At 40.1% G+C, this 17175-nt stretch overlaps 1 protein-coding gene across 1 annotated transcript in view; it reads right to left on the bottom strand.

Annotated features, from left to right (window-relative positions):
• The window catches only part of CCDC39 (coiled-coil domain 39 molecular ruler complex subunit), a 35597-nt gene that overhangs the window by 14103 nt on the left and 4319 nt on the right, over positions 1-17175 (bottom strand). The window contains exons 3-13 of the mRNA XM_063131882.1: positions 16673-16819; positions 13274-13432; positions 12115-12207; positions 11886-12014; positions 10523-10714; positions 8913-9016; positions 7895-8027; positions 5744-5938; positions 4246-4410; positions 3768-3905; positions 2470-2678 (exon numbers count right to left, since the gene is read on the bottom strand). Of these exons, the coding sequence (XP_062987952.1) occupies positions 2470-2678; positions 3768-3905; positions 4246-4410; positions 5744-5938; positions 7895-8027; positions 8913-9016; positions 10523-10714; positions 11886-12014; positions 12115-12207; positions 13274-13432; positions 16673-16819 (1664 nt within the window). The remainder of the gene's footprint in view (positions 1-2469; positions 2679-3767; positions 3906-4245; positions 4411-5743; positions 5939-7894; positions 8028-8912; positions 9017-10522; positions 10715-11885; positions 12015-12114; positions 12208-13273; positions 13433-16672; positions 16820-17175) is intronic.

Below are 17175 nucleotides of genomic sequence, written 5' to 3'. Positions count from 1 at the left end.
TGAGAGGGAAAATTCAAAGACAAATTATCTCAGACATTTGACAGGAAAAAATATATAGCTTCACGGTTCTCAAAGTGAAAGGTGACCAGGTGCACCTGAAAGAGGACATACAACTATCTCTGAATTTCTCCAAATGATTGGGGTGGGCGGGTATGGCTAGAAGGTAAGAATACAAGTCATGTCTTTCCCATCAGTACATCTGGATACAGGGTTGATGGATGGCACTAAAAGGCTTATACTTCACTGAGATTGGGTTTCCCTAGGGTTCCTCCTGCATGGACCGTGAAGCTTCCTGTAAGTTTAAGACAACCTTGTTTTGAGCGCTCTCTTTCATTTCCCTGTGACTCCCAACTAAACTCAGAGCTACACACTACACGCAAACCTTTGAAACAAATCCTTGGCAGTCAAATCTTCTAAAAACAAGCAGCTTAAAGGGGGGACAATTTGGGGCAGAGAATTGTCCTCTTCCAAAGCAGCGTTTTGGAAGAAGCAACCACCACGGTTTTGTTAAATACGTTTGTGTTTAAACAGAAACAACACATAACAAAACTGTGGAACAACATATAGTCTGCACTGCCTTCTCATGGAATTACCAGTAACAGACCATGCTAAAAGCTGCCTGTCTGGATGCACCCTTGGGGGAGTTACTGCCCCCTATGAGAGAGCTTGTGAATGCTCAGAGTAGACTGATGTGTCATCGCTTTCTTTGCCAGTGACAGCGTACCAGCTACTGTTGTCACCCTGTCCTCCCAACTCTTCTCAAGTCCCACACAGAGGAAGAAAAGTATGACATTACACTGCAAATTCTTGCATCATGGGGAGCAGCCATCCAAGGAATCTTACCCAAATATTTAAAGTTTTGGCATTTTAGTTTTACAGCTGCAAAAGGTGCCCCCTGCTGATTGTATCTTAATATTGCTACTGCCAGAAGAGAATAAGCAACAGCAGGAAACAACCCCAAATCAAATTATATGCAAGTGCCAATTAGTCATGTAATTATCAAAGGAAGAACACGGAGTCTGCCTGCTTGGCGAGGGGTTAAGCTCCAGTCACACTAAATCACTCTAATTTCCTATTGCGTGGGCTCTGGATGGAAGAGGGGGGCGGGAAGGAGCGGCTTCCAAATCAGCTGGCTGAGTGTTCATTTCCCAGTTGGGTTTAACCACCCGCTGTACAGATTCTTACGTCCCAATTACTTAAAGTTGTAGAAAACAGGCCTTTGCTGTTCTAGTCTTTGCATTTGTGATTTTTTTTTAGCAAGCATTTCTTCGACCCATTTCTGCCATATATAAACGCAGGCTCCTGATAGCAGAATTCTGCTTGAGAATACGTGTTAATGATGTGTTCGCTTCTGCCGTGTTCCTGTATGAGAAGTTCCCTATTATGAATTTGCAAGAAGAGCCAAGTAGGGAACTTGTACAAGGACATCAGTAATTCAAATCTTAGAAGTTTCTGCAGTATGGTGTAGAGCAGGAGTCCCCAACGCAGCGCCCATGAGTACCATAGGGCCCACGGGAACCTTCAATGGCGCCCGGAAGTTCTCCCCTCCCTGCCCCCTTCAAAAAAAATCCTTTTAAGAAAAACCCTGGAAAAAGTTAGGGCAGTCTTCTTTCTCTCCCTTTCGAGCTCTAGCCTTGATCTTTCTCTCCCCTCCACCTCTTTGCATTGTTACTTTCCCTGCCTTCCCAATTGCTAGCCTTGCTGTTCCCCCTTCCTCTTTAGCTCAGGTTTTCCTCCTCCTCCTCGCTTCTCGCCTTGCTGTTTCTCTACCCTTTTGCCAGGCTGCTTCCCCCTCTTTCCCTCCCAGCCTCTATCCTAATTATTTCTCTCCTCCACTCCTTTTGACTAGCAAGGCATCCACAGCAGCCATTATGTGACCCGCCCCATCCTCTATGGGAGCCATTTTGTTGGGGTGCCCACAACAGTTCTCAAATCCCCACATGTGCCCAGAGGTCCAAACTGGTTGGGGAGCCCTGGTGCAGAGATTAGAGTGTTAAACGAGAACTGGGAAGACCCAGGTTCAAATTCCCATTTATTCATGAGGTTTACTGGATGACTTTGGGCCAGTCACTGTCTCTCACCCCAACCCACATCAGACATATATGAGGATAAAACAACGGGCTTCTGAGATTCTTGAAGGAAGGGGTGCGTGGAAATGCAATCAATAGACTGAACTGTTGCCTGCTCTGAACTATAATGAGTGCCAGAGTGGTAAAGCATACATCCAAACCATTCTCAGCATGTGGTGGACTGAGGAATGGATTGCAAGGACTTCTTTCATGCAGTATAAAGAAATGGCTGTACTGCAAATATGCTACTGAAACATTTTTCATTAGCCATTGCCCAGGTTGGGAGAGGCAGCAAGTATGAATTTGGCCTTTGCAACTGCAATGAATTCCTTCAATATCAGACACACTCTTAAAAGAGAATTCCATTCCCAGCTCCATATATACCCCATGGGGTAATTACCTCAAAGTCTGACGTTCCTGCTCTATTACTCTTATCTGCGTCTCAATCATTGCCTTATGAACTTTGATGTCCGCAGTTCTTTCCTCCATTGCTGTTTTCAACTGTTGCTTCCGTTTTTCAAGCGAGAGGACTTTCTCAGCCTTATTGTACAGTGTATCTCTTACACGTTTCAGTTCCAGCTTCAGGAGATTGTCTTCAATCATCAAATCCTTCAATTGGCAAAACAAGAAGAGTGTTCAGTACTAAATACAACGTCTCATAAAACGTAACTGCGAAGGACAGGGGTGCAAATCTGTACGTTTGACTTGCTGTTGCTATGATGGCGTAAGATCTGCCCCTAGGTAGGATCTATGGTCTATTGTTCAAACTGGCTGTGTCAGGCTTTGGTGGCCGCCAGCCAAGGGCATTCCTGTCTCGAGCCAGTCCAGCTCCCACCAGCACCTGGAGATTATCAGGGCGCTGGACACACTAACGGGATCCAGCTGTGGGGAAAAGAGGTGGCTTGGCCCCTATGGGAGGGGGGTGGGCTATAGCCAGGGAAGGGCACTGGTTGGTTTACTCAGGTCATGGGACCAGGGGTCCCAAAAAGAGGTAAAAGGCTTTATGATGAAGTTCCTTCATCTTCCTTGGTGGTGTGTGCGTATGTCAAGTGGGAAGGTCAGGTCCAAGGCAACCACGGAGGTTGCCCAGACTTAGAAAGGTTTTTTATGTTTTAACGTGTATGGGTATTCTGGAGAAGGCCAGCTGGATTTCGGCTGGGTGTGGGGTCGTATGAACGCTTCTTGGGGTAACGGCTAAGTATTAGAGCTTTTCCTCACTTCTTTCCTCACTCTTCCTTGTCCAGATCCCCTTTTCCTCCCCCTTCCCTTATTCTTCCCCTTCCTATTTTTTTTAAGGGCTGTTTTACGACCAAGGCCTTACATGTTAGTTTTAGTGGTTGCAATAAAGTTGCTTTGGTCCCTAAATGTGTGTCTGTGGTTTATTCCTGTGAACATCTGGCTCGTCCCGTTTGTGGACAGGGCAGGGTGGTGGGCAACTGGGGAGTTCAGGACGTTTGGTCCAGGAGCCTACCTTGCAGGGTTGTCAGGTGAATCCTGACTTCCTTTACAGTAACTTTTACTTTGACAACGCCGAATAATTTGATTTCTGAGAGCATGTACACAATTGTGACAAAGCAACCAATGTGCAAGGCCATCTGACAGCACAAATATCCCAAGCACTTGTTTGAGGCAGTAATGCGGCATGCATGTATGCATTTGAAACATTCATGTGTCGCTGTGGAAGAATCATCACCGTACCTGCTTATCCGCTCTGGCTTTTTTTAATAACTTCTCTGATTTGTCAGTGAAAAGGTTTAGCTCATCTACTCTGGTATTCAAACCAGCCATTTCTTCTCCAGTCTTAGTCATGGCCAACTTGATAAAATGAGTGTCATTCTGGAAAGAAAGAAAAAAGTTGCTTTTAGCTTAATCAAGAAAACTGATTCTTGTTTAGTTGTAAGGTTTCTGGGAGGCACAGGATAACTGGGTCACAGGGGATGGCTTCCAATGGGTCTGACCACATCTTACTTTTATTTTATGTTACATCTGTACCCGTTTCTTCTTCCAAGGAGATTAAGGTGTTTCTAAGTAAACCCTTGTTGAGATATTAGCTGGAGCTAAACCTGCTTAGCTCTGAAGTGGAACTATATTAAACTTTTCCATAGGATACAAATTAATCACTGCTTTAGATGCAACAAACCAGCCAACATCTCATGAGATGCAAAAGTCACATTACCTGAAGTTTCTTCTGCTGTGCTTGCAAAGTATTGTATGCCTGTTTCTTTTCATCTGCTATCTTTGTAAGTTCAGCAACTTTTGCTTCTAAAATTTGCCTCTCATCTGTGTTAAGCTCCCCCTGCAAGCGTGACAGCCGTCTCTCCACTTGCTGTATATAAAAATCCTGTTAAAAACATTTTAAAGCAAAAAATAAAATTAACAGAGAGGCTGAAAAACAAACAATTAGATCCAATTCTATAAGCGCTAAAATATCAACACAAAAAAATTAGCTTTAGGACAGGCATCTAATTAAGTTATTGTTATTTTACAATTGTTTCTGGCCTATAGGCCTTCTCATTTGCAGACTGTCTTAACATGGCTGCTGTGTGATGCTGGCTCACAAGTAATCTTCTAAAAATATAACAAAGCTTCTCCATCCCAGAGAGCCTGCTCTAGGGAAGCTTACAACTGGGCAGCAATCTTACCACGACCAGTAGATGCTGATAGAGAGGGGTAAATTTTCAAAGTGGTGCATAGGAGTTATGCATATAAATCCCATTAACAAATAACAGGATTTGGGCATGTTCATCTCTTGTATTGCTTCAAAAATTTACCCTGAAGCAGCCATGGTTCAGAGGAGCCACAGCAAAAAGCTGATTTAGGAAGCATACAATCCAATTCAAAGCATATTTACTTGGAAGTAAATGGAATTCACTTCTAAGGAAATAAGATTTTTTTTTCTTCTTTTTCTTTTTAGAAATAGGTTCCATTGATAACAATGATCCTTACTTTCAGGTAAAGACATTTTATAATTAAAAGGGTAGAACAATATCTTAATTAACTCAGAACTCAAATCAATATACTCCTACATGTATTTTAAACACATTTTTCTTTGTGTTTAAGATTTTTTTTCTTTGTGTCTAGATTTTCTCTGTGTGCCTACAGAGATGGAACTGTACAATCTGTTAACAGAAATTGCAATGAAAACACATATACAAGACAAACACACACACACACACACACAGAGGAGATGTATGTAAATGAGTGGCTGACCAAGTAGGTTTAAAATTATTCAGTTTAGGCTTCTGCCTCCAGGATTTCAAACCAGCAAACCAAGAAGATAATACTAAGAATGGAGGAAATCCTCAGGAAGGAGATGTCTGCCATAGGTAAAAGTTTAAGGATTAGTGAATATGGTGATGGAGGGTTAAGAGTGATTACCTACAGCTTTCTCCAAGTCTTGAATGTTGACTTTTTTCTTTCTATTTTTTTTTTAAATCTCTCTTGTGCTTGTCCACCCTGGGATAAATGGCAGGTGTAGATTAGGCCTCTGTTTGGTCAGTCACTTACATATTTATTTAATTAATTAATTACATTTTTATACCGCCCAATAGCAGAAGCTCTCTGGCCACAAAAATTATGTAACTGGCTGCATCTTGCTGGGTTCCAGAGCCAACTGAAATGAGAAATCTCTACACACACACACACACACACACACACACCATACCTTACCTTACCTGATTATACATGAGTTCTTGTTGCTTAAGTGTCTCTGCATCTAGTCGGAATAATCGGCTGTGTAGGTTTTTCATCTGTCCTCGACGTCCGTCAATTTCAGCTGTTACACACTTCTCATTTTCCTGGAGCGTTTTCAGCTCCTTTGTTTTTCTGAAGTGTGCATCTCTCAACTGCATTGCCTGCCCCTCTTTCTCCTGAAGACATTAAAAGCAAAAAATGTGAATGCTGTGAAATATGTTCCTTTATATTCCTTCTTGCAAATTCTGAGAATGTAATCACTAAACAAGGGTATGATGTTAATACATTTTAGATTAGTGATCTGGGCACTTTGGATGGGCCTATGCCTCTTTTGGGATCTGCATGCCATCCATCCCTTGACATCTTCATCCTGTCTACCCTTCCTCCTCCAAGAGCTGACCTTTCTGATCTAGCACTACTCCTTCCCCACCAGCTAATTGCTTTGTGTCTTCTGATGGTCAATCACCCCAGACAAATATTGCATCTACCTAATGGACAGATCACTTATGCCCCTAAGAAAAGAAACAATTAAGTTTTAAATGTATCTGTACTTTTAAATTCTTCATCTACCAATGTGTAAAATCCAGTAAGCAATTACCATGACATGATGAAGAGAATATAATTCAGTTTGATTTAAATGGGATCACACTTAGTTCCCTCTAATTTATTAAGATCTTAAGAAAGTTAGTTCAATCATTCTAGTTCCGTCTAATTTATTAAGCTCTTAATAAAGCTATTTTAATCATTCAAAGAGATCCTAAAATATACCAAGTATTAAATAAGATCCAGCCCCTGCAACTCTGTTTTCCGACAGATACTGGAGGAATGGGGGCAGCCATTAAGAAACAGAAGCTCAAATGGAAAGAATGGGATTTAGAATACATTCTTCCCAGCCTGTATTTTTTCACAGCGAATTAATAGATGTGGCAAATAGACATGCGTAGCTAATTTTGACGGAAAGCATACTTCTCACTAACATATTACAAACATTGTTTAAGAACAGTTCATCCTAGTTAAAACTATCGGCCCCAGGCTGTGGAACTGCTATGCTTATATCATCTTGGGTTATCCGCCTCCTATGTAAGGAAAGAAGCCCAGCTAATGGTTTAGCTACCCTACTAGGAATTTTATGAATAATCTAATCCAGTTTGAAGTCAGGTTATATCATTTCAGTGCTTTCAAATTTTCTACATTATTTTTCTTTTCTTTTTTAAAAAAGAAATCTACAGTCACTAATCCACATTTATGAAGTTCTACACTTAAGTTCAAAACAGGGTATAAAGTGCATCTTCGTATAAGGTCACTTAAAATCCTGTTACCCAAGATCTGGTGCACCTGGGCCATGTCACAAACTGACCCATGATTTCCACCAGTATTACAGGCTGAGAACTATCATGCAAAAATAGCCATCTTCGGAAGACTGGCTGCCAAGCTTAAGGTATGGAAACAATTTAGCTGCACTCCCACAATGTAATTCCAGGAGAATATTTTGTTAATGCTTCCTATAGACTATGCGGTAGTAACGACACTCCACATAGGTAAAAATATCTGCCTCATCTGTCTACACATGTTGTTGAATCAAGATTCAACCTTAATGACATTGGTTGCGAACACCCAATCTTCCTGTGATGTAATTATGTGATACAGAATATTAAAGCTAGAAAATAATTAAAATACTGTAAGTGTTAGCTTTTCATGCTTAGTATGGGCAGTTCTTAGCTTCTGTTTTGGAAAAAGGAATCACTGACATGGTTTTTTTGAGAGTTTAAAAATAAATAAATAAAATGATCCCAGGGTTATTATTTTCTGTGCATGTCTCAAATAACATTTCAGCTCCTCTCCCTTAGAATTGTTGACCCTCTTTTCCCCTTGAATTTTATTCCCAATTCAGTCAGGATAATTTTCCTTAGCATATAGCCAATCTGCTATTTTAAAAACTTCTTATCTCAATGGGTTTGAAATGGAATGAACTCCCACAGCAACCATTTTTAACACCAGTTCAAGTCATTAAAGAAACAATATAGTTAAAACAATTCTCTCTATAAAATAACATATAAAAACAACTGAAAGTATTCAGTCGTCTAAATAGTATTAGACAAACTGCTGGTAACTGTGAAAAAAAATGCTTTTACCTTCACACTTTTCTCCTTCTCTTTCAGTAGCTCTTCCATTCTGCTTGCTTTTTCTTCTAAACTCAGTGCTTGGTTTGTCACAAATTTCAATTTACTTATAAGACTATCATTCTGGTCCTTAATCAAGTTTAGCCTAAGCAGGGATTTATGGGGTGAAAAAGAGAGAGTTACACAGAGATTTTCAAAAACTAGACCAAAGCAATAGAGAACTGGAGCTAATAATCCAAAGCCCTCAAAATTAAGCTAAAATGCATGTAACTCTAAGAAATGTAATTTACAATTTAAGACCTCTTTGCTTCTTAGTAAGCAGCCCAAATTTCAGCCAGTGTTTTTATTTTATGAAAATAAATGATAAATCAGACTATTTGGTCTGATTTAATACCTCTCTATCTTATCTTGCATTAAGATATAAACCAGAGGAGATATTTTAGACATTATCAAACGAGCAACTGAGAGAAAGGTTTCCTGATGGTTAACTTTTCCAGGAGCGTAGAAGTGAATTTGTTGTGGGAGGGGGTATTGTACCATTCAGACAAGACCCACAGACTGGCATAAGAAAGGGAGAATTAGAGAATAAATGTAGGATGAGAGACAGTGCAGAGATTTTATGGTGCGTCAGCATCCAGCCCATATTGAACCATGACTAGACTATGTTACAAGCAGCTGCCTCAAGTCATCCAGTTCATTTATAAACTTTATTCTCTCAGCGACCATATCGGACAACAAGCCAACTAGTTTTCTACGCGAGAAGAGAGCATACAAATCAATAACTTCAGTAAACATCCAGATGTTCAGCACAGTCCTTCCCCATCCAAGAGCCTTCCAGATGTTTTTGGACTTCAACTCTCATCAGCCACAGCCAGAATGGCAAATGGCCAGGAATGCTGGAAGTTGTAGTCCAAAACATCTGGAGGGTACCAGGTTGAGGAAATATCAATTCTTTTAATACCTGTTATTAAAAAATGTAGAAGAGCTATTAAAAAATCCCCCAGCAATCATCTCATCATTTAATTCTTACCTTAAAGTTCTGTCCTGAATCTCCTTCTTAAAGTTAGCTACACTAGTTCTCATAGATTCTAATTCAGAAGCGGTTCCATCCACAGTAGCTTTCAATGTATCCAGCTAATCATTAGTTCAGTGAATTTTGAGAAGACAAGTGAAATTATTTAGAATACATGAATGTGCAATGTGTCAGGTTTCACATCAGCCTCCCACATACCCAGCAAATCAGAAAGAGGATAACCTTTGCATTGGTGACACAATTTAAAAAAAATCTAACAATCACCCATATCAGACATAGCATGGCTTTCATACTGGGCAGAACAGTCCAAAGTGGGGGTGAGTGGGTGGGGGGGATGGGAGTGGCTGTATTTGCCACTTCCAAAGGTGGTATTGAAGCGCTCTTTTTTCATTTCCAGTGGTTTCTTTCCTCCCTTCCATTGCTTTCAATGGAAGGGGAAATAATTGCGCCAGATCTAGGCTAGCATAGGCCAAGGGTAGGGTAACCATATGGAAAGGAAGACATGGCTCCTGTATCTTTAACAGCTGTAGAAAAATGGGAATTTCAGCAGGTGTCATTTGTATGCATGCAGCACCTGGTGAAAATGCCTCTTCATCACAACAGTTAAAGTTGCAGGAGCCCTGCTCAGAGTGAACAGATACAAAAGTGGGCAGGGCTCCTGCAACTTTAACTGTTGTGATGAAGAGAGAATTTCACCAGGTGCTACATGCCTACAAATGGCCCCTGCTGAAATTCCTTTTTCTAGGCAACTGTTCAAGACACAGGAGCCCTGTCCTCCTCTCCGTATGGTCACCCTAGGCAAGGGGCCCAGTACTGGGGCCTTTCTGTGGAGTGAAGATGCCTTGGATCAAAGGCTGCCTCCAGCTTGCTCCCAGAATGGCCCATTTAGGGAGGGTCTTCACCGGGCTAGGGTGGCCATATGTAAAGGAGGACAGGGCTCCTGTATCTTTAACAGTTGTATAGAAAAGGGAATTTCAGATATAAAAGAGGGCAGTGCTCCTGCAGCTTTAACTGTTGTGATGAAGAGGCATTTTCACCAGGTGCTACATGCATACAAATGGTACCTGCTGAGATTCCCTTTTCTTTACAACTATTAGTTACAGGAGCCCTGTCCTCCTTTCCATAGGGTCACCCTACTCCTAGCAGAAACAGCGCCGGTGATAGATCTACACCAAGGGAGCTTTCTACAGTGGTGCTGAGGGGTGCTGTGCCCCCCACCACCACCACTATTCGAGTTCTTCTCTGCACCATTCTAAATCTCTCCAGCCAGTGGATCTACGGGTTAGGATTCCTCTGTTAGTTTTTTTATTGCTATTGTTTTCAATGTATTTTTTTATAGTTTTTAATATATTGTTAGCCAGTTCGTGTAGGCCAAGGCCTTTAAAAGCAGAATATAAATATGTAGATAAATAAAACAGATAAAATAAATAATGTAACCAGCTCTAGAAAGATACATTTCTGAAGGGATAGGTAGCATAAACTATGCTGCATTACAATTTGCTCAAGTTTCAGTCTGTTTCTGTTCTATTGGCACAGGCAGATATTACGTTCAGTGACTGAAAGTTTACGTACATCATATGCCCTTTTTCGGTATATGTTAAAATTACCTCATCCTGGAGCAGATTTCGATTAGCCTCCTCCTTCTGGTAATCTAGTCTCAGTTTGGTAGCTTGTCGATCAGCTACGGCAATTCTCTTCTCATACTCCATGTTATTGCCACTCTCATTTGCCAAAAACTGGATCTTGTCTTTAAGCACATTTTCCTTTGAACGGATCGCCCGTCTTGCCTGTGCTAAAAGCTAGCCGTAGAAAAATACATAAATTATTTTTAGCAATGCAACCTCATCGCCAAACCAGGTACTACAAAAACGCTAGTAAAAGTTGTTGTGGAGGGTCTGTTTTGGGTGGCTTTGTTTCGTTTGTTTTTTGCTTTAACAACTCATGGTGGCATATTATAGAAAAAGTTATATCATAAAGTAAAACAGAATTATCAATAAAAACCTACAGTATTAAGAGAGAGAGAGAGAGAGGCTAATGCCATTTAACTCTAGAAGGAAGTAGACATGTGTAGCTAATTTTGAAGGAGAGCAAAGTTCTCACTAACATATTACAAACATTGTTTAAGAACAGTTCATCCGAGTTAAAACTATCAGCCCCAGGCTGTGGAACTGCTATTCTTATATCATCTTGGGTTATCCGCCTCCTATGTAAGGAAAGAAGCCCAGATAATGGTTTAGCTGCCCTACTAGGAATTTTATGAATAATCTAATCCAGTTTGCAGTCAGGTTGTATCATTTCAGTGCTTTCAAATATTCTGCATTCTTTTCTTTTCTTTTCTTAAAAAGAAATCAACAGTCACTAATCCATATTTAGCAAATTCTACACTTAAGTTCAAAACAGGGTTTAAATCTTACAAAGTCATTTAAAATCCAAGACAATGACTCTGTTACCCAAGAAGTCAGCTTTTAGAACGGGGCACAGTTCTCTCCATGTTGACATAACATCTGGTGCACCTGGGCAGTGTCACAAATTGACCCATGATTTCCACCAATATTACAGGCTGTGTACTATCATGCAAAAATAGCCATCGTTGGAAGACTGGCTGCAAAGCTTAAGGTGTGGAGACAATTTAGCTGCACTCTCATCTTAAGTAATTCCAGAAGGATATCTTGTTAGTGCTTCCTATAGACTATATGGTAGTAATGACACTCCACATAGATATAAATATCTGCCTCATCTATCCATACATGTTGTTGTTGAATGAAGATTCAACTTTAATGACATTGGTTGTCAATACCCAATCCTCCTCTTACGTAATAATGTCATACAGAATACTAAAGCCAGGTAATGATTAAAATACTGTTTCAGCATATTTCTGTTATATTGGAACAGGCAGATATTATATTCAGTGAAATGGAAGCCGATGACATTCCATATCTGAACAAATCAAAATCCCGGAAAATAATTTACCAAGGCACAGTTATCTATTTCTTGATCCCTTTTCTGCATTTGTTCTATTGTGCTTTCCCACTGTCTGATAAGTTCTTGTCTTTCGTGATGAACTCTGCGGAAATCTTCAGCTGTCTTATCCAACTCTATCTGTAAAGAGAAGTGGAAACAGCTAATAGTGTATTCCAGATATAAGAAGTACTTGAAGTTTTACTGCAAAATTAATTCTCCAATTGCTCTGTAGACAAACCTGAGCAGCTAAGGTTTCTGTAAGCTCGTTGTCAAGAATTCTGCGTCTGTTATTACATTGTACCGTCAACATTTCTATCTGTAAAGTCAACACCTGAAACAAAAAGATAATGAAACTTACTCTTTTAAACACTAAACTCCAAAAATAAAATGCAATTAGGAGTTACTAAAATAGTACCATTGCCACGTTCAAAAAAAGAAGGAAGGGCATAAAACTCTAAGGCACGAGAATAAAATTTCAGAATGTCTGGTCCAACTAGTTAAAACTCCATGTCATGTATTGCTCTAAAGTCAATCACTTCATTCCACAGGTTATTTGAGTAATGAATAGGTGTGAGGAAGTCTTGTTTTCAATGGGCTAAAATTCAACAACACATTTAGAAGGATTTCCTCTGTAAATTAATACAGGTAGGTAACTCAAGAATCCAATAGTTAGTATCAAAATTCTCCTTGCTCTGTTCGAACTATTTTTGCCATGTACCAAAGCCAAATGCTAACAATTAGTGTCAGGTATTCAGTAAATTGATGGGGATATTTAGTCTTTGAAATAGCTCTGCCAGTTCAATGCAGCATTTTCTCTCTGGATACCAACCAGGTCATCCTGACAACTGTTTTTGATGCCAAATTTCATTGCGAATCCGCTTGTCTCTTTGTGGGTCTTCTCTTCAATACAATTATTACATTTTACTTATTTACATTTTCAACATCTTAATTATTTATCATTAAGCATTTTCAGTCATGCATCACTTGGAATTTCAAAATCAGACTTCCTTTTTTAAAAAAGAGGGAGAGAGAGAGAGAGGCGGGTTTGCAATTTCTTAATAGTCTTCCCAGCAATTCCAGTAAAGCAAAATCAGCTATTTCCTAAAGATCCAGGACATTCTCCCCTGTGGAGAGGAAAGGAGCTGGGGCAATCTGGATTGGGAAAATGACCATTGGGGAAAGTGTTAAGTGCTCCTCCCCTGCGTCCACTGATCAAATTCAGAGTCCCCAGTAGCTGAATTAAAGTAAGAAGAAAAATGTCTGTAGATATGTAGTTTGGCACTACATCGCTTTTCCACCCAACCTGAAGTTAGAAGTATTGTGAATTTTTTAACACCCACCTGCCCTGTACACCAAAACCACACAAAAACTTTTTTTAAAAAAAAAATTAAACATACTCGTAATTTGCCATCATCTTGCTGTGCATATTTCTGTATCGTAACTGCATCATTGTCTTTACGCGCAGACTCTTCTAACCAGGCCTCCAAAGCTTGTTGGTCCCAATTCATCTGGCATCTTAAAGCTTCCAGTTTCTGATTCACTTTGAAAACATTATTCTAATAAAATTGGATAAAAACCATAAATTCATGTAACACAATTACAATTTATACAAGATCGTATTCTTATGTGACCAACAAACCTCTAATTGTTAATAGTAATACTATTACTCACCCTGGCAAACATCTACAGCTTAAATAATGCCACAATAAGTTTTGTGTATCTTGCAATCCTCTGGAGGTTTTTTTTCCTCCCCAGTAACCGTGAATCCTACTCAGTTAAACTAATTTGAGCACAGGCCTGTTCACATGTAATTTTAAGTCCCAAATTATGGCTTAATAAATCAGAAAGTGAAGGAACAGTATGCTCATACATGCAACCTGCTTGCTCCTATTTCATGCAACCACTAAACAAATCAGGAAAGGGAGAGTTTTCTGTGATGTCCGAAGATGAGGTTACAGTTTATTGCACTCAAACAAGCGAACCAAGGACAAACCCTGGTTTAAGGCAGGTTTATGAGTCCAGCTTTTTTGGACATAAAAAACATAATCCTGTGTTTCGATATCACAACAAGTTCTCCCTTTCCTGATTTGTTTATCCACTTGGGCAAAGTGGGAGTGAATAGGCTCCATGCACTAGCATGCTGCTTGTTCACATTCTAGTTTACTAAACCGTAATTCGTGGCATAAAGTGACAGGCAAACATGGCCAGTGGGTTTATATCCTAGAGAGTGACGGGCCGCAGTACATAAAAACAGCTTGTAATTATGACAGTGGGCTGTCATTAAGCTGTCATGTTGGAAGGATTTTAATGCAAATAAATGCTTCCAGGAAAGGTAAGACCAGCAAAATACTCATAAATCCTTGCCATGGGCAGAATCTAACAGGGCGCTTCTGCTCCCGCCAATTCTCCTACGCCCAGCCAATTCTCCTGTGACCTCTTGCGGAATGGAGAATCAGTGCTTCTTGGAGTAACTGTGAACAAGCAAAAAATCCTCTTTTCTGGAATAGGGCAAGTGGCATAAGAGAGCTTCGCTGACCTATCCCAATCCAGAAATGAGCATTTCTGGTCATTCGGGGGCTTCCTCTGGGACGTGTTAAATCTCTGTTGCACAAGTGGTAGGTCCTACTTGCACAATGGAATCAGCGGGACCCACCGCTTGCCAACAGAATCTACAGGGCACAAGAGAATCGGCGGGGGCCTGAATACCCCACTGGCTTCTGCCCTTTAGCTGGGCATTCAGGCCAAACTAAATGTGATGGGACAGCCTTGCGTATTTATGCATGTGTCTGCCCTGTTCACATATAAACCATGAATGAAGGCTTACTATTTACAAGAAATGGAGTGTGTGGGAAAGGGAAGGAAAACCCATCCTCTTCCCCGACAATACTTCGCTCTGCTCTATTGCTTTATGCAATTTCCTTCCTACCCAGCTCATTTGTAGAATTTTAAGTGGGGGAAATGCTTTAAAGCAGGGAAACAACCTGAATAGCTCTCCTCTCAAACATCTAGTTTGACACCTTTTTTTGAAGATGATAATGGGTATTTGTATTACGGTTGGGATCCAAAGACCTAATTAGGCACTTGTGCGGGGCTTACACTAGCGCAGTAGAATTGTTGACTTCTCTGGCATGGCTGACCCCTATGCCATATCACAATGTGTCCAGCATGGCAGATTGTTGTTTGAGAAAAACAAGTCTGAGGCTCTCAGAACTAGCTTTGTGGTTCTTCAGCACCTATCCTATATTTTTAGCAGGGTTTACAACAACAAAAAGGATGTGGGGAGGCAGGATGGCTTACAACAAAAATCACAATGTTATTTAAAAAAAAACACCTTTACAGATAAGATAAGAAATCAATATAGCATACTAATTATAAACATAAAACCACCAGCTACTATAAATCCATGCCAAACATGTCTGAATTAGAAAGCTTTCCAGAGATTTCTTTCCCAAGGTAAACTTGGGCAGTTATGAATCTCCTCAGGCAGACAGTTCTATCTCTAAACTCGCAGAGAACAGGCAGTTTGAGAAATGCTGCAAACTATGGTTGCAGGCAGCAGTTTGGCACCAACATTAGTTAGCAGAAATGCCACCACAGACTCAACATTAACAATAGTTAGCTCCAAATCTAAAAAAAGAGGCGGCAGGGTGATGGAATTTATGCCTGGGGTGGGAAGTGGGAGAGAGGAGAGCATGAGGCTACATAGCACTGCTAACCTCCTAACTGTGATTAGAAGATTGGGCAGTGTTACGTCTGGACTGACGCAATGTAGAAAACATCCTAAGGAACAAGTATGGTAATATCCTCTAATTGGACCTGTAGAAAACCTTCAAAAGTTGGTGAAAAAGAATTGGTTTACTCAGTTTCACTATTCACGATTCAAAAGTCAGGAAGTGCAGGAGCAGCAGGAAGAGGGAGATACTTAAACCTTTCTCTGCCAGCGGTTTCTTTGCTCCAGTGATTATTTTTTCCTCTCCATGGGATTTCAAGTGTGTGTTTTCGTGAGCCATAGCTTAGTGCCAGAACACATGCACAAAATCACAGATCAATCCCTGGCATCTCCAGTTAAAAAGATAAGGTAGTAGATGAGAGGAAAGACCAGGGGGATCCAACCACTCCCATGCCGAGATGGACCAATAAACTGACTCAGTATAAAGCAGCTTCTTATGTTCATGCAATTTGAACATATAGTTTGGTCCTATGTAAGCAAGGGTGACCACATGGAAAGGAGGACAGGGCTCCTGTATCTTTAACAGTTGTATAGAAAAGGAAATTTCTGCACCCATCATTTATATGCATGCAGCACCTGGTGGAATTCCCTCTTCATCACAACAGTTAAAGCTGCAAGAGCTTTTGTATCTGGTCAAGAGCAGCTTTAACTGTTGTGATGAAGAGGGAATTTCACCAGGTGCTGCATGCATACAAATGACACCTGTTGAAATTTCCTTTTCTATACAACTGTTAAAGGTAGAGGAGCCCTCTCCTCCTTTCCATATGGTCACCCTATGTAAGCAATTACTTAGAAACAAGCTAATAAAATTAGTCATGCAATACAGAACAAGTGTTAGACCAAGAAAAGAGTTCATAATCCAAATTATATTGCTCTTAAATACTTGCATCATTAAAATAGTGAAGAAAGGAAAGCACCGATAAAATCGTATGAATATAAAAACTGTTGTGGTGTTATGTCCTTTGTTTAAGTCAGCCACTCAGCTCAGTGCAAGAATAGCAGTGAAGAAAGCTTATGTCTTTAGCAAGATAATTTTCAGATACATGATGAAATACTTGAAACATACTTCTTGACTATTTTTCTTCTCTCTTAATGAAACCATATCATTCTCCAGCCTTTGAATCTCACTTTTCAGGCGCCCCACTTCTCTCTCTGCGAGGGCTTTAAAATGCTGCTCGGTTTCAATTTCATTCTGTCTGGCTCTGAAAAGAGACTAAAGAGAAAAGCAGTTGATTATTTTGCAAGGTTAATGAGCACTGATGATTCACAGGCAACTTTTAGTGTTTGTTTCATTTTTAAAAGGAATTAAAAGATAAAAATGGATGTAAATTTATACAGCATACATCTAAGGAGTTCCACTTGTGTAAATATAGAGAACAATCACATTGATAGGTATTTAGACTGCAAAGGTATAGATTCTGTATAACAAAAGATCCAGCTTTCTCTCTGATTTATTTATTTATTATTGCATTTATATCTGTCCTTTTTTCCTCTTAAGGAACACAATGTGGCGTACATAACCCTCCTCCTCTCCATTTTATCCTCACAACAACCCTGTGAGGTAGGTTG

This window comes from Elgaria multicarinata, chromosome 8, assembly GCF_023053635.1.
Source record: "Elgaria multicarinata webbii isolate HBS135686 ecotype San Diego chromosome 8, rElgMul1.1.pri, whole genome shotgun sequence".
In the NCBI taxonomy this organism is placed as follows: domain Eukaryota; kingdom Metazoa; phylum Chordata; class Lepidosauria; order Squamata; family Anguidae; genus Elgaria; species Elgaria multicarinata.
Note: the sequence above shows the minus strand (reverse complement) of the source record. Positions and strands in the feature narration are given on the sequence as shown.